The 27,791-nt window shown below is 34.3% G+C and overlaps 1 protein-coding gene across 3 annotated transcripts; it reads left to right on the plus strand.

Moving 5' to 3' along the window:
* Window positions 1-1,089: 1,089 nt before the first annotated feature.
* Window positions 1,090-24,711, plus strand: LOC116341555 (zinc finger protein chinmo). 3 transcript variants are annotated; one of them, XM_031768697.1, is made up of 9 exons: window positions 1,090-2,164; window positions 19,728-19,854; window positions 19,944-20,161; window positions 20,298-20,626; window positions 20,685-20,762; window positions 20,904-21,024; window positions 21,188-21,410; window positions 21,588-22,084; window positions 24,253-24,711. In XM_031768697.1, the coding sequence occupies exons 2-8, from the start codon at window positions 19,737-19,739 to the stop codon at window positions 21,809-21,811; spliced, it is 1,311 nt and encodes a 436-aa protein (XP_031624557.1). In that variant the 5' UTR covers window positions 1,090-2,164; window positions 19,728-19,736; the 3' UTR covers window positions 21,812-22,084; window positions 24,253-24,711. The 3 variants fall into 3 exon arrangements, with proteins under 3 accessions (XP_031624557.1, XP_031624556.1, XP_031624555.1); XM_031768696.1 differs by having other exon boundaries at window positions 1,092-2,164; window positions 20,901-21,024; window positions 21,588-22,092; XM_031768695.1 differs by having other exon boundaries at window positions 1,092-2,164; window positions 20,901-21,024.
* The last annotated feature ends 3,080 nt before the right edge of the window (window positions 24,712-27,791 follow it).

Raw genomic sequence — 27,791 nt, forward strand, 5'->3', positions numbered from 1 at the left:
AATAAGCTAGAGCGAATAAACAGAAGTACCGAGTAAAGAGAAAGAAAGAAGAAAGAGAAACAATACAACAAAATAGCCGAAATTATACAATTTTTTTGAATTGGTGCACACACAACGATATGCATAACGCGTATTCACTTCAATATTCCACCAGTATATATGTATATACAATAGATGCGGATCTCTAAAAACGTCAGTATAGAAATACCACCGAAAATTCTCAAGTCATTTGCAAATCGCATACACTCCGTTCGCACAGCATGAGTGCCGAAAAAGCAACCAACCGAGTTACAATACACACAAAAATCAACGCATACACTCGCTCATCAATAACAAAAATTTGGGCATAATACATGCATCGCGCATTTTATTATGTACAAATGTTGAACGCGCGCGCGATCGAAGGGGAAGACGAGGAAGCAGTGAGCGTGTGTTAGATGCTAGTCGATGCCATTTATATGATTGTATTGTAAAGATTTGGAATATTTGTACACTAGTACACACATACACAGAGGCATTCCTGTTACGGCTGTTTGTGCGAGAGCGAGTCAGTGCCGAACTTTGTGTGTTTTTAATGAATGCCGTTTTGTGTGTTGCAAACATCAATGCGTGTTTTTACATTTATATCGATTCTCTCATTCTTCTATATTCCGTTCGTCTCACACCACCTCTATATACATAGTTTGTCTCAATCATTGCACACAAAATCTATTACAATACAAACGCATTCGCATCTCTCTTCGCTCGCTGAAACAGTCGGCGGGGAAACGAGGCCAAAAAAAAACAGCATTTACCAAAATATCACAGTGAATGCGAACGACAAAAACGACACACGAAACCAACGTTGGAAAAAAAAATTTCGGCAATTCAACAACACAGCATTGCTGCTGCTGCTTCTATCTCAGTTACGATCCATATACAAACACATGCACACGCACATTCAAAAACAGAGAGTAGCAGTCGCAGTGGCCGCGAACATCGTTACGGACTAACGCATACGAACTAGCTGCACATTAGTTGCTTACATTTCATTTCGTTTTATACCCAAAAAATGTATAACCGGGCCAAAACGCAACTCTAAACTTTTATGTTTGTCTATTCGGCCCTAGGTTTTGGAGGTGCTTGGAGCTTGCACTAAAATTCGCAGTGCATTGCTATCGAAAAAAAGCTAGAAATTCTTTTCAAAAAAATATCATAAAATTTTTAATCACTACTAAATTGCATTTTCAACACGATAAAACGTAAAAAAAAAATTAAAAATTAAAAAAATTGTGAGCAAAAATTTAAACCACGAAAATTACGAGGAAAAAAATACACAAGTACATCTCAACGAGTCAACAATATCCATTGAATGCAATTTTTAATTGCATCATTGACAAAGAACGTATTGTGGAGCGAAAAAAGATAGAATTGAGTGAAAGTGATTTGGCTACTTTTCTGCAAAGAAGATTTTTTTTTATTTCAAAAAACAGTGCAACAATCGATCGAAACTCGTTGAACGAGGATTTTTTTGATAATTTTTTTTAAATATTTTTCTTTGCGCTCGATTTGATTTTCTTAATATTCGAAATACGCGCGCGGAAATACAGTGTGTGTTTTTTGGAAGGAAAAATCAACGTGAATGAGTGCCACTGCACACAAGACACACTGGTTGGTGGAAATTTATTGGCAACAATCAATGTGACGCCAATATTATTTATTGGAAACTAATTTCTAATTCAACGGAAAATGAGTGAATGATTTCCATTCTCGGACACAATACAAAAATCAAAGGAACATTCAATTACTACCTTTTTTCAAGTTATTTTTTTTTCTTTTTTTTTTCCTAAAAGATCGTTGTGTTTATAATCAAAAAAGCAAAACAAAAATGGTCTAAAATTGAGTGAAAATCGAACTGAATTAAATAACGATCGGAAAACTTTGGAAGCAAAATTAAATGTTTTGAAATTGAGTTAGAAAAAAGTGCATCTTTGGACATTAAAAAAAACATTTTCGGATTTTTGACAAAAGGCATCAAAAAGGATAATATTTTTCCGAGCAGATCGTTCATTTGGAAAGAGTTAAATAATTGTTTTAGCTCTCGTTGAGAGTTTTATTTTCACACGGAAGCACATTAAAATCATCAATCAACGTTTCATTTGAAAATCAGTACGCATTTGAAAAGGTGAGACCCATTTTTCTACTCATTATTATTATTATTATTTTTTTTTTTTTTCAAATAAAGAAAGAACTCTAAAAATATACATAAACATCGTACTAAAAACGAACCGGAACCAGTGCATTCGCGTTAGAATAAAATAAATGATTCACTGACATCTGAATCCAACATAGAAAAACATCGGATGTTTCAAGAAACTTCAATTTGTGTGAGAGTTGTCATTTATCAAGAGAAAAAATAAGTCGTTCACATTTCGTGCGATGATTTCAAAAAGAGAGCAAGTGTATCAACCACAATGCCGAACAAAAAAAAAATCATAGTGCTCTTATGATAATCTCTATCTTCCCTACTTAATTTTGATAACACCATTTTTTTGAGGAAAGAGTCAAACGCTTCTAAGCGGTCGATTCGCTGGGCATAATCCGACTAATTTTGCGAAACATAGAAAAAATCATTTTTTTTTGTTGTCGAAGCGATCGCGCAAAAAAAAACAGAAATCGTTGTTGCAATTTTGGTAGTTTTGAAACGCGGCTCGTGTGACTAAGATATTAGCGAACGAAATGAACGACTATCGTTCGCTCGTGTCACACACATATCCGTCGCCAAATCCAGAGTTGGAGCGCGTGTAGCACACTAATTTTAATGTGTGCTAATTCGTTTCTATTTCAGCATTGATACCGAACTGGCGAACAGTTTCTAGTTGTTTCTTCGTGTTTTTTGAACGGCGCTTCTTCCATTCACGCAAATTAAAACCGAAGAACATTGATTATGTTATTAATATTTATGGTAGATTCACAGACGTAATTGTCATCTAATTCAATTGACACTATTTCCTCGATGAAACAAAAATACGCACAGAGATGGAGAGAGAGAGAGAGAGAGAGAGAGAGAAGGACTGAGCGAAAAAAAAATCAGAGAAAAAATGGGAAAATGAGGAAAACAGGCAAAATATATTACACAATAGTTTTCAAGGTGTGTAGCGCGCATATGCATTATACGACGAAAAAACGCATGAATAAAACGCACGTATACAACCAAACAGATCGATACACGAAAGATGTATTACAAAAGTACAGCCCAAATATATATATATGCCTCTCTCTATCCATATACACGCATATTCGTTTTTTTATGGGAGCTCTTGGTTCGCATTCACGCAATCCATTCGCTGCACGCATCCAGCATTTTATGCGTGTTGAGCGAGTGTTTGTGTCATTTTCTATTGACATTGTTGTTGTTATTTTGTTTCTGGGTTAGTTCATGCGACTGCACATACGCACTTTCTGCGCTTTGTTTAGACAAAGACATTTGCATACTATTCCAAATGGGCTATTTTCATGTGATTTTAAAAATAAACGCACAATACATACGCAACATAAAATGTGTGTATTCATCGCGTTTTTTTATTGTTTTACGTTTTTTTTCTCTCCCAGCGAAGAGTTATTTAAGATGATGGGTTGAAAAATGTGGATCATGCATATTTTATATATGTGAAATAAATGGCACAACATTATATTCGATCTTATATTGTGCATAAACGGCAACAAAAATTATTATTCTTAAAATGGATGGGAATCGCTTTGTGAGGTTGCCGAAGAAGACACCGAGAAAATACTCTTTTTGAACATTATCTTCGGCTATTAATTTTTAATTAAACAACACGACTTCAATCTATATAATTACAGTTGTAATGGCATTGAATTAAGGTATTTAAAACAATGAACGACACGGCATGCGCTGCGCATTTTTGAATGAAATTCACATCATCAGCATATATTTTCCATCGCTCGATGTACGTTCAAAATATGAATGTATAAAATACATTCATCATAACAATCCTTTCTTTATCCATCTTCAATTACAGATTTTGGTTGTTCGTTTGTGTCTCTGTTGTTGGTTTTTTTGTCATCAGCTATTTAATAATTTATCAATGTTCCCTGCCGACTGTTCGCCCTCTCACATCTATATTTTATATTCGCCGAAGAAAGGAACATATGAAAAACACAGATGCCATGTGTACGTGAGAATGAAAGAGAGAGAGACTGAAAGAGAGTAAATTAGAAATGTTTACCCTTCCATCCAGGATGTGCATAGAGGCCGTTCTCAATGACTTTTTTTCTCTTCTTCACGTCATTTGCTATTGTTTTGATATTTGACGAAAAAGAAGAAGCATGTAAGAACCCGAAAAACTCAAAAGTCCCATTGAATTTTTAATGTGCGAAATAATCGAATGTGCGTGGTAGTTTGATGATGGATTGTTCGGTGTGTATCCACACTTTATTCCGAATTGTATATACTATTACACGGTTGTAGCGCACTCGCACTCTCTCTCTCTCTCTCCCACTATCTCTTGCTCTCGCTGTCACATTCAAAAATGTGCGTATAGATTTTCACATAACGAGAAATTGAAAATCGACCGAACACACTCGAGCCGAGTAGAAGCGAAGTGTGTGCACGACTGCTGCTGTTGTTCACTCGTTCTCTCTCATTCGCTCTCCATTTTACATCGTTCGTCAACTCGCTGCACACATACAGTACGCACTAGGCCTGTGCCACTGCTGTCCGGTGCATGTGTATTGTGTATGCGTGTGTCAGTGAACATTCGCTATGAATTATGAGAGTGCGAATGGGACAGAGCGAGGAAAAATCAATATATGAAATGATATTACTTCACTTTTTCGAAATGAAATTTATTATCATCGTTTTCACAATGCGTCGTATGCTATTTTCACATTGAATTCATCGAAATTGGAGTGTCGGGCCAGGTTTCACTGCCTACACTCTTTCAATCTACACCGTCAGCTGCATGCGTGTGTGCGTTTTTTGGGAAAAACGGCATTCAACGTTGTCGTCGTTGTTGCTGTTGCTGTTGCCTTTTTTCAACATCTCTTTCTTTATTCAAGCCATAGTTGCGTAGTAATGAATGCGTTTGATGAATTAGTAGGATTTTCCATCTAACTGTAAATGTGTGTCTGCTGTTCTTTGCTTAGATGCCATACACACGCACACATGTGCACCCATACAACTGCAAACAGTGTGTCGGCACTGTTTTTTGCGAATGCGATAGAAAGAGACATAGCAAATAATGGGGGGATTCAATTGAAAATCGCATTTGTGCACATATATACCAGATTGCGTTTATTTTATTCGTTCATTGCTGCTGCGCTCAAGTCCAATGGAAATATGAGAATTGCTATAGTTGCAGAATGTACGTAAGCGTAAAAGAGGGCCCCCAAAAAAATACATATTACATTGGCATTGACGGTGAACCAAAGCGAGACAAAATATCGAATTAAAAACAGCATTAACAGCACAGCACAGCACATGAACGAATGAATGTGAGGCGAACATGTAGATGTGTAGGCGCGCATTTACAAACACGCAACGCATTCGAAGCTAGAATGCGACTGTACTTATTCATCTATTAAGGTTGTGTGAACAAAAACAAAAATTAATTCCGCATATTCAAATTATAATTCGGCGAATGTCAATTCGACAACAGTGACATCAGATGCCACCGTATAAAGTTGACGAGTAGAAAGAAAAAAAGTGCTGAATGGGCCCGTATGTTTACAGTAAAATCCAACACACAACAAATGAAAAGGCTGTGGCAATAGCTGCGTGTTGCATAAATATTAATAAAATTGATTTGAAACTTAGCCACACAAACCAACCGCGAATATTCTCATTTCACAAAGCGAAAAATGTAATTTGGCACACGGCACACACTGTTTACCCGTGTGACATTAGAACAAAAGCCAAACAAAAAATGTATATTCTCCGCCGAAATATTGCATCAATTCACGCATACATTTTCGGTATTCTTCGTTGTGTCGATTCTATTTTCTCGTTTTTCTATTCTGTAACACATTCATATATTCAAAAAAAAAAAAAAAAAATTGTTGTGTTGGGTTTTTCGTCATGCCTTCAAGTCATTTCTACATTTCACTTTGATCGCTCCGTGTGTATGTATTTTTTATGCGGAAAAAATCGCCTAATAATTGCATGTTTGTGTGCGAACACAGCAATAAAATATGCTCAATTTGTAAATAAACCACATAAATCTGAGCGTAAATTATGTGCACGCGCTACACCATCGCTATATCGTTCGAGGTGAAATTGGTTGTGCTGTGTATGCCGTTTGTATGCATTCAACACAAACACGTACAATGCGCTCCACAAAACGGCTCGATAAAGACGTATAAATAAATGAGTGATTTCGACAAGCTTGTAAATATAAACGACAATATACGCAATCCGCCAACAACATCAAATAGAAACAAAAACAAGCGCGCGAGTGCGCACACACACGCAGAGAGAGTCAAAATTAACGATAGACAGCAGAATTAGGCCAGTTGGTAGAGGTTTTGTAATCGATTCATTTACCCAGATATATATATATGGGCGAACATAATTTTGACAAGTCGCTATTCGTTCACTCTTTATCTCATTCCGATTGCGAATATTTTCTTCGTACTATGCACGCGTGTGCCAAATTATGGTGAAAAACAAAAAATTCCTACTATCTTACGCTCTGCATTCATTATCTAATCATTTTCAACATTTTCAATTGAAATGACTCATGAGTGTGTGTGGTTGTGTATCTGCGATGGCCTTAATTATCGTCCCCAATTTAATTTCAATTCAAACATACAAAATACTCGAATTTAACCTTCTACAAATTTAATGTTTGCGAACGAAAGGAAAGTGCAATTGATTTTTGTTGACATTTTATAAGTCACCAAGAAGGAATTCCAAATTAAGTTATTTGAAGCAATAAAGAACAGCCATTAAATTAGTTATATATTAGAATTTCCACACAAAATTGGAAGAAAGTGAATGCAACTCGAAATTAGCATGCGTAGAAAATGTAACGTTTCGTGGCGATTCTTTTTTTCGGCGTTCGTACCCTCGAATACGTACAAACAAATAAATTACGCGATTTGCGTGCGAAGAAAATATTTTCAAGCCAATGTTTCCGTTTTTCAATTACACGTTTTATACGGATGAATTCCACAGGAAAAAAAACACATTTGCAAATGCGAGCGTATACACTATCAATGGGCATGGTATATTGTACTATTTTTTTTTTTTGAGGGAGAAAGAAAGAAAGAGCGAGAGAAAGAGAGAAGTAGAGAGTAACTTGAAGTAAAGTCAAAAAATTATGAGAAAAAAAATATTTGGGGTGAAGAATATGTGCGTTGTAAGAAGTAAAGGAGTTTTTTTTGGGTTAATGCGAAAAAATTCGCGCTTGTTTTCAAGTCGCAAATCATGTTTTTTTCTCATCATCAATTTTTTTCTGCCCAAATGGTAACTTCATTTCGCTTTTGAGCATAATCAAGTTTGACAAGAAAATTTCTTGAAGAAATACACAATTCGGAGCATCAGTAATTGCGTTTCTATGTACCAATACAATGCACCCATATACATTTGACATCGACCAAATTTAAACTGGAATAAATCAGTTTGACAGCCAGAGAACAATCACTCTCGTTCTCTTTCTATATCTCTCTTAGTGTGTTTTTTCTCGCTTTTACTTTTTATATCTGTCTTTCTGTCTTTCCCTGCATCATAATTTTAAGAAGAGTTTTCATTACTTTTCAAAAAAAAATACAGAATAAAGCTGCGATTGTGAAACGATATTTGTCTATCGAATTTGACATAAATTAACCGCTATAAACAAATACACAAAGCAGATATATACAAACGAAATCGATCAAAATTATCCAATCGGCACCTGAGTCGTAAACAACTGCTTTGATAATATTTGACCGAAATGCGAAACATGCGAGACTGTTTCGTGTCGAATAACACAGAATTAGAAAAAAAAAGAAAAAATTCATACGCAATCAATAAGTTTCTAATCATTATTAGAATGATAGATATTTTTCGGCAATGCCAAAGACAATGCGTACACTTCACATTATCGGCTCAGTGAAGGACAAAAACACATTTTTATTCCGAATTTTCGATTCGACGAACTTTTTTTTTCAGCAAATGTAAAAATGTTGCTCGAAAATTTTGAGAATGAATAATAATTTTAAGCAATTTGTTTCTTAATGTTGAAATCATTGCGAGTCTTATGAAAAAATGCGTCAGTGAGAAGATTAATGTGTAAGGGTTATCAAATGTCTCTGCTAATGGTTTTTCATGGTTAAGCTGATGTTTGAAATCAGTTTGAATCAAAAACTGTGAGCGCGACCCAAATGTGATGCGTTCAAAACAAACGGGAAATACACCACAAAGTAATAATAAAAACGAAATCAGGAACTAAATAGAAAAATTATTTGTTTGTTGTGCTGATAAACTCGAACGACTCAAATCATCTCTCTTTCAATTTGTTTTCTCACTCCTCATGCTATAACCAAAACCATGCACACAATTGTGAGACAAAAAAAGCCATGACTTGAAAATTATAAAAAGCGATGTTTCTTTGCATCGATTGGTCTTGATTGTCGAAATAACAAACAACAACCGAAACGAAGCGCACACACACACATACATTAGCACAAATGCACACAAATACGGTGTGTGAAGAGCGATCATTGAAAAAAGGCAGTAAGAAGAAAAGAGTCAGGCAAATCGTGAATGCAAATTGTTCAAGGTCTTGTGGTTGTTTTTTCAGCCGTTTTGAATAACGACGTCTACAGTGAGAGCGCATAATGCCACGTTTGCTTCGTTTTATTCCTATTATTTTCTAACACATTTGCAAAACGGTGCTATGACTGCTGCTGTTGTTGCCGTTGCCGAAAATGCGTCAGAAATAAACAAAGTAAACGACGCTTCGACAATGAACACAACATTAAAAAAATGACAGTCTCGTGTGCATTATTATCGTTCGCCAAAAAAAGATTAGATGATGACAGGGAAAGAGACAAAAAGTATTCACTCAAGATGCGCGTTTTTGTTGAATGTCACTCGATTCAACTGAAACCAAATCAAGAAGAAGAAGAAGAAGAAAAAAACAACAAACCATAAAACTCGCTAAGTAATGGCGCAACTGTATTTGCTGCACGAAAATATGCACAAACAAAACAGCCGTATATATAAATGGAAACTTACGAATAGCAACGAAACCAACAGCAACAGCAAAACATCATCAGCACAACAACGTCATACGAACACAAATGCAAGCCGACATACAATGAATTCAATCTTTTTTATGACCACTGATGCGCCATACAGCGCAGCACCAATTTTTGACTATTGTATAATAGAGCGAGTGTTATGTGTGGCTTTTTTTTCGCTTGCGTGTTGTTGTTTTTAATTCAGCAGAACGAAAAGAAATTAATTTCAATGACACATATTCTGGTGTATTGAACATTTTCGTCGCAGCCCGTTGAATGTACAAGCATATTGACGAGAGTTAAAATCATTCGTATTTCGTCAGTGTGTAAATTGTTATTTTTTTTTTCATTATAAATGCGGTCAAAATTGTTTGGAATACAAACTGGATGCAATTTACAAATCGTTTCTTTTAAAAGAATGAACGAAAAAAAAGAAAAGACGACCGATTGAATGATCGCATTTTTCGCTGCAACACAAATGTTTATATTTACACAATCAAATCGTTTGTAAATATTCAAAACGAACGAAAGAGAACTTGGCCAGTTAAGATGCGTCTTTTGTGAATAAACAACATGTATACAGAAAATCATATGCTTCTTTTCTACGAACAATATTCAAAAAATGCGGTTTTCTGTTTTGTCCTGTAGTTCGTTGGAGGGATTTTTGCATTCGCTTCTTTTTCGCGCCTCATTGTTTCGAAAAGGTACCGTCACATCGAGGTTATGCATCACATTATTATTATCGCATAGCGAATCCACAGCATACGTAAATTTTTGCGTATATGGTTTCTAACGAACGGGCAATTAAAATCAATGAGCACAAAAAAAAAGTGTTTCGGAATTTTGTCGGCTGGTTGGAATTTCATTCACACGATGATTTGGCGCTGTCATATTTTTTGCTGCGTTCCACGTTCTCGCACTCTCTTTCTCTCTATGTGTGTATGTATTTCACATCCAGATGTGTGTACGCTGCCAAATACCGAAAATACATCACGCGGACTATATTACATAATCATTGTCTGAATATCTTCAATTATAACTTTTTTTTTTCGTTGCTTTGAATCTCGTATAAATACATTTTTTTTTCCTGGTGTCTTGTCTCATCATTTCCATCGTTTTTCGCCTCAATGAACGATAGAATGAGATACGAGAGGAAGAGAGAGACAGCGAATGAGAGACAATGCGAACGCGCGTTATCTTATATTTATTATGTGCACGCGCGTGTTATGATCTCGAAAATGAGAGCGAAAGAGATGTGTCCATGTGTGAATAATCACATTTTTGGTACGAAAAACAAATGAATACACATCTTGATTTGGCAAATAAAGAATAAAACCATTCGGCATGGAAAGGTGATTTGATGAGCGTGCGCGCACTCGCGTATGTTTATTATGTTTTATAAACAGAAACAAAGCAATACTAAATAAACACACGCAAAATATGGCTCATTTTGTGTTAGAATTTTATATACATGAGGTATGGTTATCATTCGGTTTTTCGTTGACATGTGGCAATTTTCGTCCGATTTTGCGTTGAGAATGGCATTTCTGAGCAAAATTGAAATGATTAGATTCCGAGACACGGCGACAAATATAGAAAAATCGTATTTTTGTTGATGTCACTATAATTGAAATGATTCTTGTGATTTTATACTCGAAATCAAATTCGTCCGATATCGTTTACGATAATGACAACCGTGCATAATGTCAAACCAAATGATGCTAAGTTTGTCTTCGTCTTTCTTTCGAATCCATTATATGCATAATTGCCTATGAATGATTGAATTTAAGAAGAAATGGCCATTCGTGCACATTCATGCTCGATCATTTATGGTTGTAGACTCATTCAATTCTCATGAATAGTTTTGAGCAGGTAAGATGTTCTAACAACGCAATAAATGGAATTTTGATGCGGAAAAAATGACTGAAAAAAAACCCTTCAAACAAAAGAAATAGTCGAATCAAAAAAAAAATTGGAATAGTCATATGCTGCATTAAATGAACTGTACACAAATCGCTTGAAACTGCTTCATTTGAACATAATAGTACTTGGAAAAAGAATTCCGGCTTGAATACTGCCAAAACAACAAAAAAACAAACTCACAAAAACACTGTGCAATTTACTTTTAACCTTCGCGAGCATTTAACGTTAAAATTAGAGAGACGATGCATCGAAACTTTAAATGAATGTGTTTTTATTCGGTGAACTTGTCGTTTGCTTGCAAACATTAACAAAACTTTTTATTCATTCGCATTGAATGAAAAAAAAAAACAGCGCAGAGCAATACCACCACCAGCAATAGCAGCAACAATAATCAAATGTGCTAGGCAACAACAGCGCTAAATAGCATTCGGACCCGAAAAAAATGCCCGAAAAAAGCACACCATTGAAATAATAATAAATATACGATAATGTAGTCCTGATTGTTGTATGCATTTAACGCAAATGTGGTGGCAGCAACAGCGAAAAATGTTAGTGTTTTGTGTCTCTTTGCGATACAATAACGTATGCGCGTGATTGGTGAATTCCACCATGCAGCCAAAAATCGTTACGAATGTATTGTGTCGATTATTTCTTTAAGGTCTTTTTTTCGTAGTTCTATGGTACGTATGTGCAGCAGTTAATTTATATATCTGTGTATATAATTCGAATAGAACACGGGCCAAAAAACAACAATAACAACAGCAATACAGCGACGATAATATATTCATATGTGCCGTTGATTACACACGCCAGTTTTCAATTTTGTTAGTTGATTATTATTGTTGTTGTCATTCGTTCGCTACTTAGTTTCTACGATGTATATTTTTGTGCAACGCGTATTGTTTTCGTTGCTTTTTTCGGCGATGATTTATTTTTGAAGACTATATGAGACTGGCTCTTCAATAATGCACATAAAACTCAACTCGATTGGCTCATTCTATACAGCCCGGTAGCGCACACCGAATGTCGGGAGTTTTTTTTTCGGTTCATTCTACACAAGAGTCTCATTCTACTTGGTTATTTCGTTCTATTCAACATTTTGTATTCGATTCGTACTACACGCATACAATGTGCAGTACACACGTAAATCAGTTTGGAATGGCAAGCACTGCCAAAACCATACAATGAAATTATATGCATCGATGCGACGCGACGGAAACAACACATTCAGCTCTCCTTACAGCTCTCTTTCTCACTCATCACTTTTAGTGCTACAAACATTTTTTTCATCGTATTTTTTTTTTCATTCTCTTCGTTCGTTTCAAACTTCATTCATTTGTTTGGTATGCCTTTTCTCTGCTATTTTGCGTCCATGTGTGTGTGTCTATGTGCAGCAATGTGCGAATAAATTTGGCTCGTTTGTTTATTGGTTGGTTACAGCAGCAAGCATATTCTATTTCAAGCTAAATTCTAGAAAACACCGAGTCTCTCTCGCATTTGCAAATGATTCGTCATTGGTCTCTTCCATTGTATGTGCGAAAGTGTGTGTGTGTATATGCAGTCGCGAGACACTGAGTGGTTGTCTGACGGTGTATTGTCGACGACAGAATATATGCGAATTTAATATGCAATTGGTCTAGCTGCCATTGCACATGTATATCGCCAATGAGAGTGAGACAAGAGACGAGAGAAACAAAAAAAAAACGGCAGAGACCATTTGAAAATCCGGCACTCACAATCGACACAGCCTATTTCAATAGCATCATGAAAATATATTTTTAGATCACTTTCAACCGCAATGAAGTCGTGATGCAGTACCATAGCAATGGCAAAGCACACACACAAACACATGCATTCACATATTGGCGGTGAGATCGTCTGCAGCAGACATAATGCGACGCGCAATTCCATTCGCTATTTTGAATATATATACACATTCGCTCCATCGAAAAAATGCAATCGACATTCTTGGAAGATTTTAGTCATCGCGCATTTGGTGCTGTGTATTTTTTTTGCCGAATATTGTTGTTGTTGCTGCAACTTCTATCGGAAGTTTGACATTCAAACTTGTTCTTTGCACTGTCTGTGGCGATGAAATGACTTTGAAATGATGTTTTAATATCGATTGTTTGTCATATCAAAGTAAATGCTTTTTTATTCGAAGATGAAAAACGACGAATATAAAAAAAAAATCGACCATCAAAAGAGTTAGAATCGCACAAATTCAATGCGTTCAATTTGTTGATTCATGCACTTAAAATGATGACTACATTTTATACTATATTATCTACTTGATACATGCGCATAAATAACATTGTCCTTTTACATTCGGGTAACTTAATCGATTTTCGAGAATCGCATGAGTCAACGATGTTTGATGCGCTTCACCATATGCAATGATAAACACATTTAATCTATTTATTCTCCGAAAACAAGCACAAAATTTCCCAAAATTACTCAATTTATTTTCAACGAATTTGCAACGAAAAAACGGATGCGACGCAATGCCAGTGTGCAACATAGCTCGAAAATAATGTGCATGATTTATCGCTCTTCCATTTATCGTCTTGTAACATTGAATTTCTCCTTGTACACACTGATTGACATTGCATGCTAAATATAGAAGCTTTCGTCAGTGTGTATGAGATGTATGATGCTGCTGCTGCTGCTGCCATTTTTTCTGACGTCAAATTTGCTCCGGAAATTCCATTAATGAAATTATGAAATTTGAAGCATAAAGTTTCAATAGCGATTATTTCGAGAAAAGGGAATATTGACATGATATGGTTTGTTTGGAAAATAGGTACATTTGGAAAAAAAATGTTTTTACTTCGCGATGACCCAAAAGTTTTATTTCAACGACATTAAAAATGATGTCATATTAACGTACAGTTGTTTCAAAACTCTAATGTTATGAGGCGATAAAAACTCTGGTATATGTTTTCACTTTTCATTGGTGAAGACCATCCCACAAACGCACCAACGTTGTACTTTATTTCAATTAATTTTAAAATTAAATTATCCGAATCATAAATATTTAACAACATTAATAATAGTATGGAGTTATACCAAATTTCTACATCATGGAACTATTACGCACTTAAAATGTGAAAGGGGCAATGTTGGATATTCCAAAAATGCCGCATTCTTCTAATTAATATTTCATAGAGAAAAAGTGGTCTTCTGAAAATATGTCAACTTCTTCTGGTTTTAAGTGAGGGTTTTATCAAACAAAACACTGTCAATCAATACTCTCCAAACTGCGGTTAGTGTTCTTCGGATATATATGGAAAGAAGAGATCCAGGAACTAATAGACATTAAAAATGAAAAAAAAAATGCATTTTCTCTCAATGGCTTATCGATTTTTTCTTTTGGATAAAATCGTCCAAATTGAAAGGCTTGACTTCTTTCGTGATCAGTTAAAATACGGAAAAACTTCAAACGTAAAACTTGAAAATTATTTAATGGTAACTGACGACCGTTTTTCATTTGATGAAAACATTCACCATGGTGAATAGTATGCATACAACATTTTCTCTAACTTTTCCCATTATAATTCATATACAATGTGAACAACAGGAATGGAAATGGACTCCAATTAAGGCGTGGGAAATCAAACTTTCAATTCCAGTTGACATTCTTTGAATTGAATTCGACCTATTATTCATATTAACAGCTACTTTAGGAGAGCAGTAACTAGATCAAACATTTTCCCAAAATGTATGGTAATTCGTAAAATAATATATAAAATCTGTTTTAAAAACTTGTTTGCTGTGTCAATACACCGAATACGTGGCGTTGTTTACTAAAAGATGGTTATACATTTTCAAATGTGACAACAGTCTCAAACAAATTCCTTCTAAGAAATCGCGCCTGTTTTGAGTTCCGTATTTCAATTCGAAATGGGCAGTTTTGTCCAAAAATGCCTTTTTCACATTTTCCCTAATTAAAATTTCATAAAGTGATTGCTTTCGGAGCGGAACAAATTTGTTAACTTCTGGTTGGAAGTGGGGTTGTTTCACAATTGAAGCCGAAAATTGTGTGACTTTTATCGATCAATGTTGCTGTTATCGTTCATTAATATTGCTGTTTTCATTCGGTATCGATTTACATAAGGCCCAACATTTTTAGAAGGAAATGATTATGACGCGCGGTGAAATCGTAGAAAAGCCCCAAACAACATTCGACAAACTGAACAATAACCGAATAAATCTCATTTCAATTTAGAGAAATTTCAAAGGAAATTTTTGGTTGAAAAAAAAATACACGGAAGAAACAATTTTCATCGGCAAATCAATAGCGGAATTTGAATACGAAACCAATGAAAGAAATGCGTTCAATCAATACGAGAGACGCACGCATATTTTCCAATTACAATTCTAACAACGCATTTTATATATGAATGTTTGATGGCAGGAAAAGCGTTTCAATTATTCAACTATGTATATTTAATTTTAAATACAATGAGAGCGAGTTTTGGTAGAACGCGTCGTTACATTCATGATTTTAATTACTTTTTTTTGGGGAAACACACGACGAATGCTGTCGAAAATTGGAATCGATTTTTTTTTTAATTCATATTCCACATGCAAATGAAGAACTTCATATCATGGCTACTAAATATTAGTAGAAATTCGACGCCACGAAATGCAATAAATGCGCCATATAATATTAAATGAAATTTGGGCATTCTCCCCACCTCTTCGCTTGAATGCAATGTCAGCAAACGCAACGGCATCAAAAATGTATGTAATTTCATACCTATACAATGGCAAAGGCGCATTGATTCTATCAAAGCCAAACCCATTAAAAATAAGTGATTCTCTATTTCGCTCAGACTCAATGTCTCTCTCTTGCTCACTTTCATCAATTCGCTCTTGTGTCAGCTCCAACGAGAACGGAAAAGCTGAAAGAAGAAAAAAACACTCGCTATCAAACCATACTTGCACATATACAGTATATTGCATTCGAGCGAGAATTGTTTTCGGTACGAGGCGAAAAAAAAATGCCAGAAAAAGCAACGATGAGCATTTAAAAGTATTTTGTAAGCGCTCAAAATGTATATAGAACGAACACTGCGGGTGTTTTTGGGCTGAATGTGAGAGGCATGGGGGAAAAAGCGCAAGCGATTCGTGACCAAACTATGTTATCACCATCATCATATCATGATTTTTCGTCGTCATCGTCGTCGTCGCCGTGGTTGTGTGTCCGCTTTTCACTTTCATTCGAATACATAAAATACATATACAGACCGATTGAATAGCAAGTACACCGATAAACAACAACGATAGCCATAGAAAACGAGTGAAACGGCGACATCGAAACCACCTCAAACCACTGCTCATGGAGTCTATGTACAATCCAAAAATGCCAAATACTAATACACAATATGTGTGTGCGTGGCGTCGCCAACGAAAGTGAAATGAAAATTCAATTTGAATGACGAGGACATGCGCGCGCTCGCGCTCACCCGCCCGCACATTTGTATACATAAGGCACACTATGTTCAATATCAAACCGGGTAATATTGGGTACATAAATTCACGTGATTTGAGCGACAGAGCGAGACAAAATAATGCCGGAGTTAGAGCGCGACAAACATGAAAAAATGCAGCTCAATCCCCATATATAATGTATATTTTCCCTTTCGTTTCGGCAACGCTGTGTACATTGTTTTATTTGTGTCTCTTCTTTTTTTTTCCATCTTCTATGAGTGGCATGTTTCCTTTTTGGATATTCGGTTTGGAATCTTATTTTAGTGCATACCATTGTATATGCTCAATGTATATACGCGCGCACTCTTTATCGTTCGTTCCATTCACATGCACAAAACACGCATTTTCCATTTTTCGCCTATATAGTATGTCAAGCATTTTCCGTTTTCATTCTTCATCTCACTCACTCTACTCACTTACTCTCAACCCCTCTCTCTCTCCCTTGGTGTATTGCTTCCTCCGCATTTTCCACCCGCGCATATAAACGCATTTCAAACAAAAACAACGATAACAACACACTCCACTCGGTGTACATAACATTGAAAATTTTGCGCATCCTCCGAAGAACATGACAACACCACACACAAAAAAAAGTTGGAAAAAAATGACGTTATCGCATACGGTATATGCCGCTCTCGATGCGTTGTCGAATGAAAACTGAAATCATGATAAAAACATGCTATCAATGCAAACGCAATGTGTTTACATGGCAGTGATAGCACCATAGTTACACAACACTTCTCCTCTTCACTGCAAATGCGTACGTGCGTAAAAACGGCGTTCACTACACGCATATTTATATACCCAGTATATGCGTGTGTATGCGTACCTATATATGTGCTACACTCATAGCTGTACATACACCGGTTTTCCCATAAAGTTGTAGATTGACCCAATTTAACCTTATGTGCGTGCATTCGTACATTCGATTTCAATGGATACGATACAAATATACATTATATGCGCACGGATATGAAGTGTGGTAGCATAAAGAAGGATATGCAATGCCAATAGAGTAAATACATGGTCACAATATACCCCATATATAGCAATAGCTATATGTATGGCATACAGTACGATATAAAGGCCCGATCCAGGATTCAGTCATTAAATTGTGCATGCAAACAGCAAACGTAGCAAAAGTGAAAGTTTGTTTTCTCTTTCCGTTGAATTGGTCGGAGCGTTTTTTGGGTGCGATAGCATCATTGTGAGTGTATGTTGCATGAACAGTTCCCATTCTCTTATTCATCGAATGTAACGCGCACTATGCCTACCAAACGCGCAATATTGATAGCAGCAGCAACCCTTAACTTATCCGAGCGACTGCACTTGAAAGCAAACATAAAAAACGCAGTTCAAGGAAATGAGCCTGTATTTTTCAGGCATCAGAAGGGAAGTGAACTGTACAACTTTTTCATGTTTCTTTCCATTCACTCGCTCGGTTGCTCACTCTCTATCTCTATCTCTCACACTCTCACTCGGATATTTCATAGTGTTTTTATCAAATGACAGCGACGTTTTTCGTACAATGGGCTCGAGTTGAACAATAAAACGAACGACCAAAAACGAGCCGATGGAGAGTAGCGCATACACAAAATAAAAAACGAAACAAAGCTAGATGGGAAAAACGAATGCCATGTAGCAAGAATATTAATAGGATTGAGAGATTTGGTCGTTGTTTGTCTCTGATGAATGCAATTTGAACAAATTTTTCAACTTTTCAATTTCAAGCACTACGTTTTTCCTTTGATTATTCTTATCAATTCGAATTTTACAATATCGAAAAAATGTCATTGTTAAGGTATTTGACAAAAAGACGATGATGACAAAAACACATTCATTCTATTGAATGTTCATTTTGATTTGTATGGCTTCACTTGAAAAATCCTGGTAAGAGAAAGCAAAAACAAAAAGCGAACGATGAAAAATGAGTGGAAAATGGTAAAAAAAAAAGATTTAAAAAAACAATATCCTGTGCAAATACAAACAACAGGGAAAAAAACGTACACACGGAAAATGCCCACTTCGTATGAAAGTCAATAAAAACAACGATGTCAAACTATACATATAGAATTTTAATAGATATTGCGCATGAATCGACGATGTGCATGCAGCAGCACTAGAACAGTAGCAGTCGATATAAATGGAAATGCGAAAAAGGAAGTGAAATCCTAGCCGAATAGACACTAGCACAATTTTATTTATTTTCGATGGGCGCACATATTTCATCGAAAAACTCGGTACACCGAAAATTTTGCACACGTACCATTTTTTCGCTCACTCTTTCTCTCTCTCTCTCGGTCTCGTGTTTGGTCTCTTGTTCCATTTAGAGACAACACAAGCAGAAATGGTAACAAACAATTGAAATTCAATATGCCGTGACGAGCGTTCATAAGATTGAAGAGTAAGAGTAAAAGGTGCACAAAAACTGTTGTGATAACCAACTAAAGATAAGCCTGGGTATATTCAAATTTTACAGGCAACAGGAAATTCATACTGGAATTTCTTGATTGCAACCCATCGTTTTTATCCTTGTTCATAAAACATTTCCACGCAATTGGAAAGGAGTTACATGTTCGAATTATTGATTTTTTTGCCTCACACAAAACAAACTACGTTTTTATTTTATCGGACTTGCTTCACTTCCACTTTTCAATATTCATACCATACAATTTTTATTCAGAATAACAAGAGAAAATGCTATGAAAGGAAATGCCATTGTTATGGATTCAAATCGGCATCATAACAAAAGTTGTGATTTGATATGTATACACTCACTAAATGATTTTATCCATGAAATCTCTTTCCCTCTCTCGTCAATAATAATTCAATGGAAGATACACAAATTTCGTATAAGAACACAAAGACATAACACACAACATTGGATATATGACATTCTTGTGGCTAGTCGGTGCGAGATGGCGCACGCAACGCTTACATTCTATTTATTGACATTTGATACTGAATTGCATGTGTTCTTGTCTCGTTCGTTGCACATTTAACCGGCAATCGGTTCTCGCATAGTGCAATTTTGAATGTGAAAATAATTGTTGCCTTTTTTTTACTTTCGTTTCATTTAACAGTTTGACAATATGGATCCCCAACAGCAGTTTTGTCTTAAATGGAATAGTTATTCGTCAAATTTGGCGATGACTTTCTCAAATCTATTTAAATCAGATCTATTGGCTGATGTTACGCTTTATTGTGGCGGTAAGTGATTTTGACAGTAGACATTTTTGTTGTTGCTTTCTTTTTCAACAAACAACTAAATCATTGAATTTTTGCAATGTGGTTTTCAGGTACCGTTTTCAGAGCACACAAACTCATCTTGGCCGCATGTTCGAAGAATTTTGCAGACTTATTTGAATCGGCACCACCAAGTTCATCGTGTGTTGTTATTTTAGAAGCAACATCAGCTGAAAATATGTCAGCGCTACTTGAATTTATGTACAAGGGTGAGGTGCACGTTTCACAAGAGGCACTGAACAGCTTCTTGAAAGCCGCTGAAAATCTTCAGGTAATTTATTGTAGTTCAAAAATGTTGCAATGAACACTCTACCACACAAATTGGTGCTTCTTGCATTGAGAATGAATCATTGTTTGCCGTCAATCGGAATGCACAAATTAATTGCATCGATTGTGTTTTTTTGCAGGTTAAAGGCTTGTCAACTGAACATGGACGTTTGGCTGCAGAACAATCACAAGAACAAGAACGAAGACACCAAAGAAACAGTACGTCGGCAACATCACCATCGGCATTACCATTGAATACATTGAAACAAGAATGTGATTCGTTAATGAATCCAAGCAGTTCGGGATTGAGCGGCGGTTTCGCACCATACATACCACAAATGTATCGGCCGTTCGATGCAACACGCAAACGCGGTCAACGTAGCCCATTCAGTGAACCAGAACGACAGAGTGTATTACGTGACGGATCACGGGGAAGTGCTGAAAATGCTGGCTCTAACAAACGGAACCGGTATGCATTTTAGAAATTGTCAAAAATCAATGGATTTTAATTGAATTGTTTGTTACAGACCATCAAGCAGTGCTTCATCAACGGCTCCAACGGAAGCAGACACTTTACAAAATGAACGCGCATCACCTCAATCCAGGTTAGTTTTGGACGATTCTTTATTTTGAACAAAAACGCAATTTTCGAATGAAATTTATTTTTCGAAAAAAAAAAATATTTTTTTTTTCAAAATGAGTGGTTTTAACGGTTTTATGATTTTTTTCATTGCGAAAAATAGCAGAAATGATAATCATAGCCCCCCAAGTACAACAGCACGAAATGGATCAACGGACAACCAAGACGAACGAAATGGATCGAAAAGCGGACAAGATCAGGATGACGACATAAAGAAGGAAGGCGACGTAAGTGATACAATAGAGAAATGAATAGCAATAATTGAAACATTGAACATTTTTTGATTGAACAAATATAATAAAAATTGATTGGATGAAAAAGAGATATATGAAATGTTATTGATTGAAATTAATGTATTTTTTGTTGTTTTTATTTTTTGTGTATGTAAAGGCTGGCGCCGAAGATCTACGAATTAAATTGGAAGCTGACTATTCTCCGCAACCGCCAACATCAAATACGACACCATCAACACCGACATCATTGGTGAGTTACATGGAAACCCGAAGCGACGGTTTGCCACCAAGTTTGGCGCAAATTGCACCGGCCGATATGCTCAATGTATGGAATCAGACAAAGTTAAGCAGCAAAAGTGGAACAGTTCAAACAGCCGATGGTAAGCATTGATTTTCATTATTCACTTAAATAAAAGCGCATCATTCAAGTAATTTCGAATCAAAAACTTAATCGTTGAGAATGAATAATTCGAATAAGAATTAAACTAAAAAAAATCGGTTCACAATTTCTACTAATTTATGTTTGTTATTCGTTTTGCAAATTTGAATGATGACAGGAAAAAAATTGAAGTGCCTATACTGTGACCGATTGTACGGCTACGAAACCAATTTACGTGCACATATTCGACAACGTCATCAAGGTATACGTGTACCATGCCCGTACTGTTCAAGAACATTTACGCGAAATAACACGGTCCGACGGCATATAGCACGTGAGCACAAACACGAAATTGCCATACACCAACAAATGCAATCGACTCAACCAAATCATGCCGCTTAAACACGCACACACACAAAATGTGACCGAAATGAGATCCAAACGAAAATTTAAAACATCTTCACCGCGTCTATCCCCATATTGAAAAAGTCTGAACCGATCAGAAGCAATCATTAAAACAAAATCACATTTATCTTAACAATTCAAAATGGAGAACGAGAAGCAATATGTGAATTCCCAGTGACAGAGACCCGAATTTTCTTATACATTCGCTAGTCGAACAAAACAAAAAGAAGACGGAAATTTCATATGTCATGCAAAGTTTCGCTGAAAGAGGTGAATATGTACGATTTCCTCATATTGCTTCAACATCATTCAACAAGTAACAAACCGAGATAAAGAATTAATTTAAATTATAAATAGTATTTTATTGAAACTACCGTTAATATACAGAGACAATTTTTATTGCATTTTATGTAATCGAAAAAGAATCAAGTGAACACAAATAGTAACAATTTTTGCATACTATTTATCACACAAGTGAGATAAAAAAAAAAACAAAACAAAATATATATTCAATCAATGAAAGATAGAATCCGTTAACATATTTTTACACCAAAACAATAGTCATATTCAACGTAACAGAGAGATAAACAATTTTTTTTTGTTTTTTTTTTTTTTACAACACTTATTAAATATGATAGTACAGATATAGGAACACATACATACACACAGAGAGAGAATCAATTTATTTATATTTCGTTTTGAAACTGATTTTTTTTACATTGATACAAAATAGCCTTGAATATATATTCAAATGTCCATGAGGTTCGATTGAAAATGATCGAATGGACAATTTGAATATATAAGATTGAAAATATTTACTACTACATATTTTTTACCGTGCTCATTTATATAGTTTATGCAATAACAAGAAAAAAATTGCCAGCGAAGCATCCATTTTCGAGAATGACAAAGAAAATTCAACATTTTCAGAAAGCATTTGACCACGCAATCATTTCTGTTTTATACTAAACAAAGTATAAGCAAAATGCTTTTTTTTATTAAAGAAGCGAACATAAAAGCAGCGCAATGAGAGAGAAAAACCACGACGACGCAATCACAACGCATGTGATGCCATATGTTTTTGTTTCTTTTAAGCATTTATATATGAAAGACAATATTGTTTTCGAATTTTGTTAAAAAAAAAACCTTTTTTCACACTACGATTCCTACAATAGCCATAAAAAACTACTGTCTATATTAATAACCACTAAGTATTACCGTTTTATTACCATGAACCATTTTATTTACACATCAAATAGATTTATTCGACTGTTTGTTAGTTTTGCTAACACAGATTCATCTATAACCTCCTTTTTTTCTCTGTTATACCGTACACACAGATACACACGACTCAACCACTAAGCGCGAAATTCCCCTTAAAATGGATCACGTTCCATGGAAGAGAGAATTTCACAGTCTGCATTTTCACATGCTGTTGTTTCAAGTTGAAACTTTCAACAGCGAACAAAATGCAATAAAATACTTTAACATAAATGAAAACTCAAGTACCTGCCGTTAATACATAGCATAGAATTATTAGTAAAAAGAAAATAGACGATAGACACATAATCCGCAATGCACAAGAAGATTAAAGAAAAAAAAACTTGATATTAGTTTTATTCGTTATTCTTCTATCCGGAGTTCAGTAACACTTATATAGTGAATTGAACTGAACAAATAAAATGTGTGCAAAAACTATGTTGATCGAATAATCTCGTTGCACGGAGACAAAAAACATTTTCGCACAAACCGGTCAACCACTTTACTTTGCTAAAGTGAAACCGTTACCAGCGTACAGCATACACAGCTCAATTTTCAATTCTAAAATAAAATAGTAGTTTTGAAACACAAGTTGTCGCGGTGATATAGCAAACAAAACCTTAATCATTCTGTACATAAAACTCTTTTGTTTTTCTTTATCTCAAACGCCAGCTGCTTCGACATTGACGACAACCATTTTTGTTACCAACTTTTTTTTTTTAATACGTTATCATTTATTTTTCTTCCATACAAAGATAGAGATTTTACCGTTATTTACATACAACCACACAGAGTGAACTTAATAGAACAAGAATTGCAGACGTTACACATACATTAAGAAACTAAAGAAATTTTTTCAAATTGGAGTTAAAGTGACAAATAAAACTAATAGCAAACACATAAATGCTGTTAGATCAATAAACGATAGATAAAATCAGTGCCTGAAATAAATCAGTGATTTTAAGCCAATTTTTTTAAAATAGTCAATATACTTTCTGAAAATGTGTACGCTCGATTGTCAATATACGAATCTCAAATTATGATGCTTTATGCTGCAATTTAAAATGCATTACACACATATATGCAACAAATAGTCAACAAAATAAAACCAAAACCAACAATGAATAATAATTTAAAAAAAAAGAAACGAAATGTAAATAATATTCAATTTCATTCAGGATTTGAGAAATATTCACACATGAGGAAAAACAACGGAGAAGAATAGCGTTTGGAACGACATTTTTGGCAAAGAAATGATTTTGATTGAAACGAAACCGAGACGAGGAAAAAAAGAGAAAGATTACTTAGGTAAAAGTGTAAAAACAAAACCGTACCACTTTAGAGAATATTGTTCTATCGATGGTCCATTGATTGGACACCCAAAATGAAAAGATAAAACAAAAAATGTGTGTAAACAATGAAATGTTGACGAGAAAATATTGAAATACATGAATAAAAATGAAATGAAAAACTCGTAAAACGATACAACAAATAAATTAGCTGTTATGAATATGAATGAAGAAAAAAAGTTGAAGGAAAACCGATAGAAGCGACGGAAACAAAGTTACCGATATAATAAAAAAAAACAAGCTGAAAAGCCACAGGATGGAATAAAATGCTTAAGAATTTCAAGTGAATTTTACCAACGTTAACCATTTTATTTATAATTTAAGCAAACAGAGAGGGAGAGAGTAAGAGGTGGATCGCATCTCTTCAAGATATTAATCAACCAGTGAGCATATATGATCCTAATCTACTTTTATTAAGTAATTATTATTTTTTTTTTGTTTTTGCTCTAATTTTACATTTTTACCGAATTTACGTTTATAATATATCTATTTTTTTTTTGACTTGATTTCAAATCAACAATGTAATAGCAGAAATTCGCAATGAAATTGCAATTTCTTGCCAATCGCCCCTCGCTTTTGTGTATAACATACATAGTTATTATATTTCTTTTTTTTTTTGTTTAGATCAGATTTTATTTCTAATTAGTGAATTTCCAATATGTACATAAAAATTATTTCGTTTTTTTTTAAAGGAAAAAAAAAACAATTTGCTTGCTTGAATCTTTGATCGTCTTTAGCGAAAACTAACACAATTTGATTTAATTAATGTCAGGCCATTTTTACATTAATTTCAATTAGCAATTGATTTTTTTTCCGTTTACTTTTTCCAATTAGATATTTGTTATTAAATTTTTGTTTTGGTCAGACATTATCGAGATTTTTGTTTTCGAGAGTGTGATAACCACAATTCAAATTCGATTTTTTCCAATTCCTTGTTTTCCGTTTCAATTTTCTTTTACTGTCCGAGCACCACAAACAAAAGATCGGAAACTGAGTTTAGATACGCCCCCAAGTTGATTATCTGTGATTTATGATCAATAAGAAATGTTTTGAACATTTTCTTTTCTTTTTTTTTTCTTTTTTCATTTTTCTGTTAATTTGTTCTGTTTTTTCATAATTTTGTTTGTTTTATGCTCTGATTTCGATGAAGATCAATTGTGATTTGTACATAGACATCAACACTCGAATGATAGAGATAGAAATAGTGAGAGAGAGAGGGAGAAAAAATGGGAAAAGAAAAATGTAATTCAATAGATAGTTGCGATTTTTTTAATTTGGCGAGATTCAGTTTTGACACTGTAATTTTTTTTTTTTCTTTTGTTGGTTTTTCCGTTCTCCACCAATATAAATCGTGATCACGAATTTGAAAAGTGTTTGAACTCGAATGGCTCAAGTATTTGAAGATATGGAAAATTCGAATTTACTTCGAAAGGGAATTAAATGGAAAACATTGTGTAAAAGTTTTTGAAATGGAAAAAAATTCCCTTTGGAATGGAAATATTTAAACTGATTGAAATGTACAGCATTTTTTATGGCGCTTCAAAATTTACCAACATGCAAAATTGATTCGATAAAAGATGAACTTTGAATTGAACATATTTGCGATATGTTTGTTTCGCTGTAAATTTCGGAAAGAAAAATTGTAAAGAATCCCATTAAAAGAAACAAGCAAACAAATTTTCGGAGCTCTTTTGAAGAGTATCCGCACCCAGTTACCATAAATTCACATCGTCAGCGATCGATAAAATCATCGTTGACAAAAACTTACGAGAAAAATAAAATTCAGATAGAAAACGATTAAGAAAAATAAGCAAAAGCCCACAACTTCAAGAGTAAAACAAAAATTTGAAAAAAAAGAGAAGAAAATAACAATGTACACACATTTTTCGTTTCTATATTGCCTAAGTTACCATCTAAAGAAAAATATCTTCTTTTTTTATATATTTAAGTAAAGTGGTGAACAATGAAACCGAATGGAATATTGTAAAACTTAAAACGAATGCATTTAGAATAATACCACAAAACTCAAAAATAGACAGACAACAGGCATTGCAATCGCATTTAACCGAATGAAACCGAAAATCCAAAGCCATACAGAAAATACGTGTAAAAAATGCAAATTTGAACAATTTGTCTTTTTCAGAACAGAAATACCTCAATTTTATTTTTTATAGAACTCCAATTTTATAAACTCTTTTTTTTTTCTTATCATTAATCGATTATTAATAATTAAAACAGACTGTTTCCGTAAACTGATTACCTCAGAATCACGATTATGCTATTTCTTCTTTTTTTTTAGTTAGTGAAATAGTTTTATCATTTACAATAGAACGTTTCTTTATCGAACGGCATTCATTTTGTAATACACGACAATTTGTCTTAAAATGTGCTCACTTAACCGCTTTTAGTCTTAACAAAAACCAACTAAAAATCAGGGACAAACATACGATTCCATCACCGCACACCACATTTAATCATGGAAATCGATGGTTTTACAACATCATTCAAAACAAAGAGCATTCATCATTTATAAGAATTTAGACAAACAAATAAATGTCGGTATAAATGTGTATGTTTTGTAAAGAATTAATGTTTAAAAAAAAATTAAATGAAAAATAATAATAATAATAACTCCACTCAGGGATTTCTTTAGATTGCCTAATATTTAAACGAAAATTGTGCGTATTTATGTCGATCAATAATAACTTCATACGCAAACAAAACTTTTTTTGAAAATGAAAAACACCAATATGCGTCCGATCGCACCCCCTTTTTTATATCAAACTCAAATTCATTCTCAGGTCAAATGCAAAACATATGCAAGAAAAAAAAACAATTTACTTTTTTAAAAAAGGGACTTACCATTTTCATTGTTGTGCAACAAAAATCGTTTTTTATATAAGGCAATGCATATAATCGTCACTGAGCACATTTACGAGACAAAGCAACATTTCAGAATTAACCACACTTTTTCGACATATTAAAATTTAATATACAATTTACGTTAATACAATTGGGAATATAAGCTACGTCAAATTGGATTAATTATTGGAAACAACAATCTATTCATTGGATCTAATGAGAAGATATGAAAAAAATTACAATACTTACATGCAGTTTAGATGCTACATATAAAAAAAATTAAGTGAAAAAAATTTAAGTGAAAAAAAATTAAGTGAAACAAACCACACATTAAGCTGGCGTATTCATGTAAGAAACAAAAAAAAATTGATTATAAATAAGACGTCAGATTATTGACGTCTAGTATGTACTATTAGATTGTTTTTTTTTTTTTGGTTAATCAAGTGGGTTTTTGGTATTCTTTTTTTTGTTCAAATATTAAAATATTAATAAAAAATTGTAATTTT

The sequence above is a fragment of the Contarinia nasturtii genome, unplaced genomic scaffold (genome assembly GCF_009176525.2).
Source record: "Contarinia nasturtii isolate CC-2019 unplaced genomic scaffold, AAFC_CNas_1.1 Cnas_scaffold_745, whole genome shotgun sequence".
In the NCBI taxonomy this organism is placed as follows: Eukaryota; Metazoa; Arthropoda; class Insecta; order Diptera; family Cecidomyiidae; genus Contarinia; species Contarinia nasturtii.

Coding starts and splice junctions, on each gene's coding strand:
- LOC116341555 (XM_031768696.1), top strand. CDS start 19,737: ATGGATCCCCAACAGCAGTTTTGTCTTAAATGGAATAGTTATTCGTCA. Junction 20,763..20,900: donor CGCGCATCACCTCAATCCAG/GTTAGTTTTGGA, acceptor TGCGAAAAATAG/CAGAAATGATAATCATAGCC. Junction 21,411..21,587: donor AACAGTTCAAACAGCCGATG/GTAAGCATTGAT, acceptor GAATGATGACAG/GAAAAAAATTGAAGTGCCTA.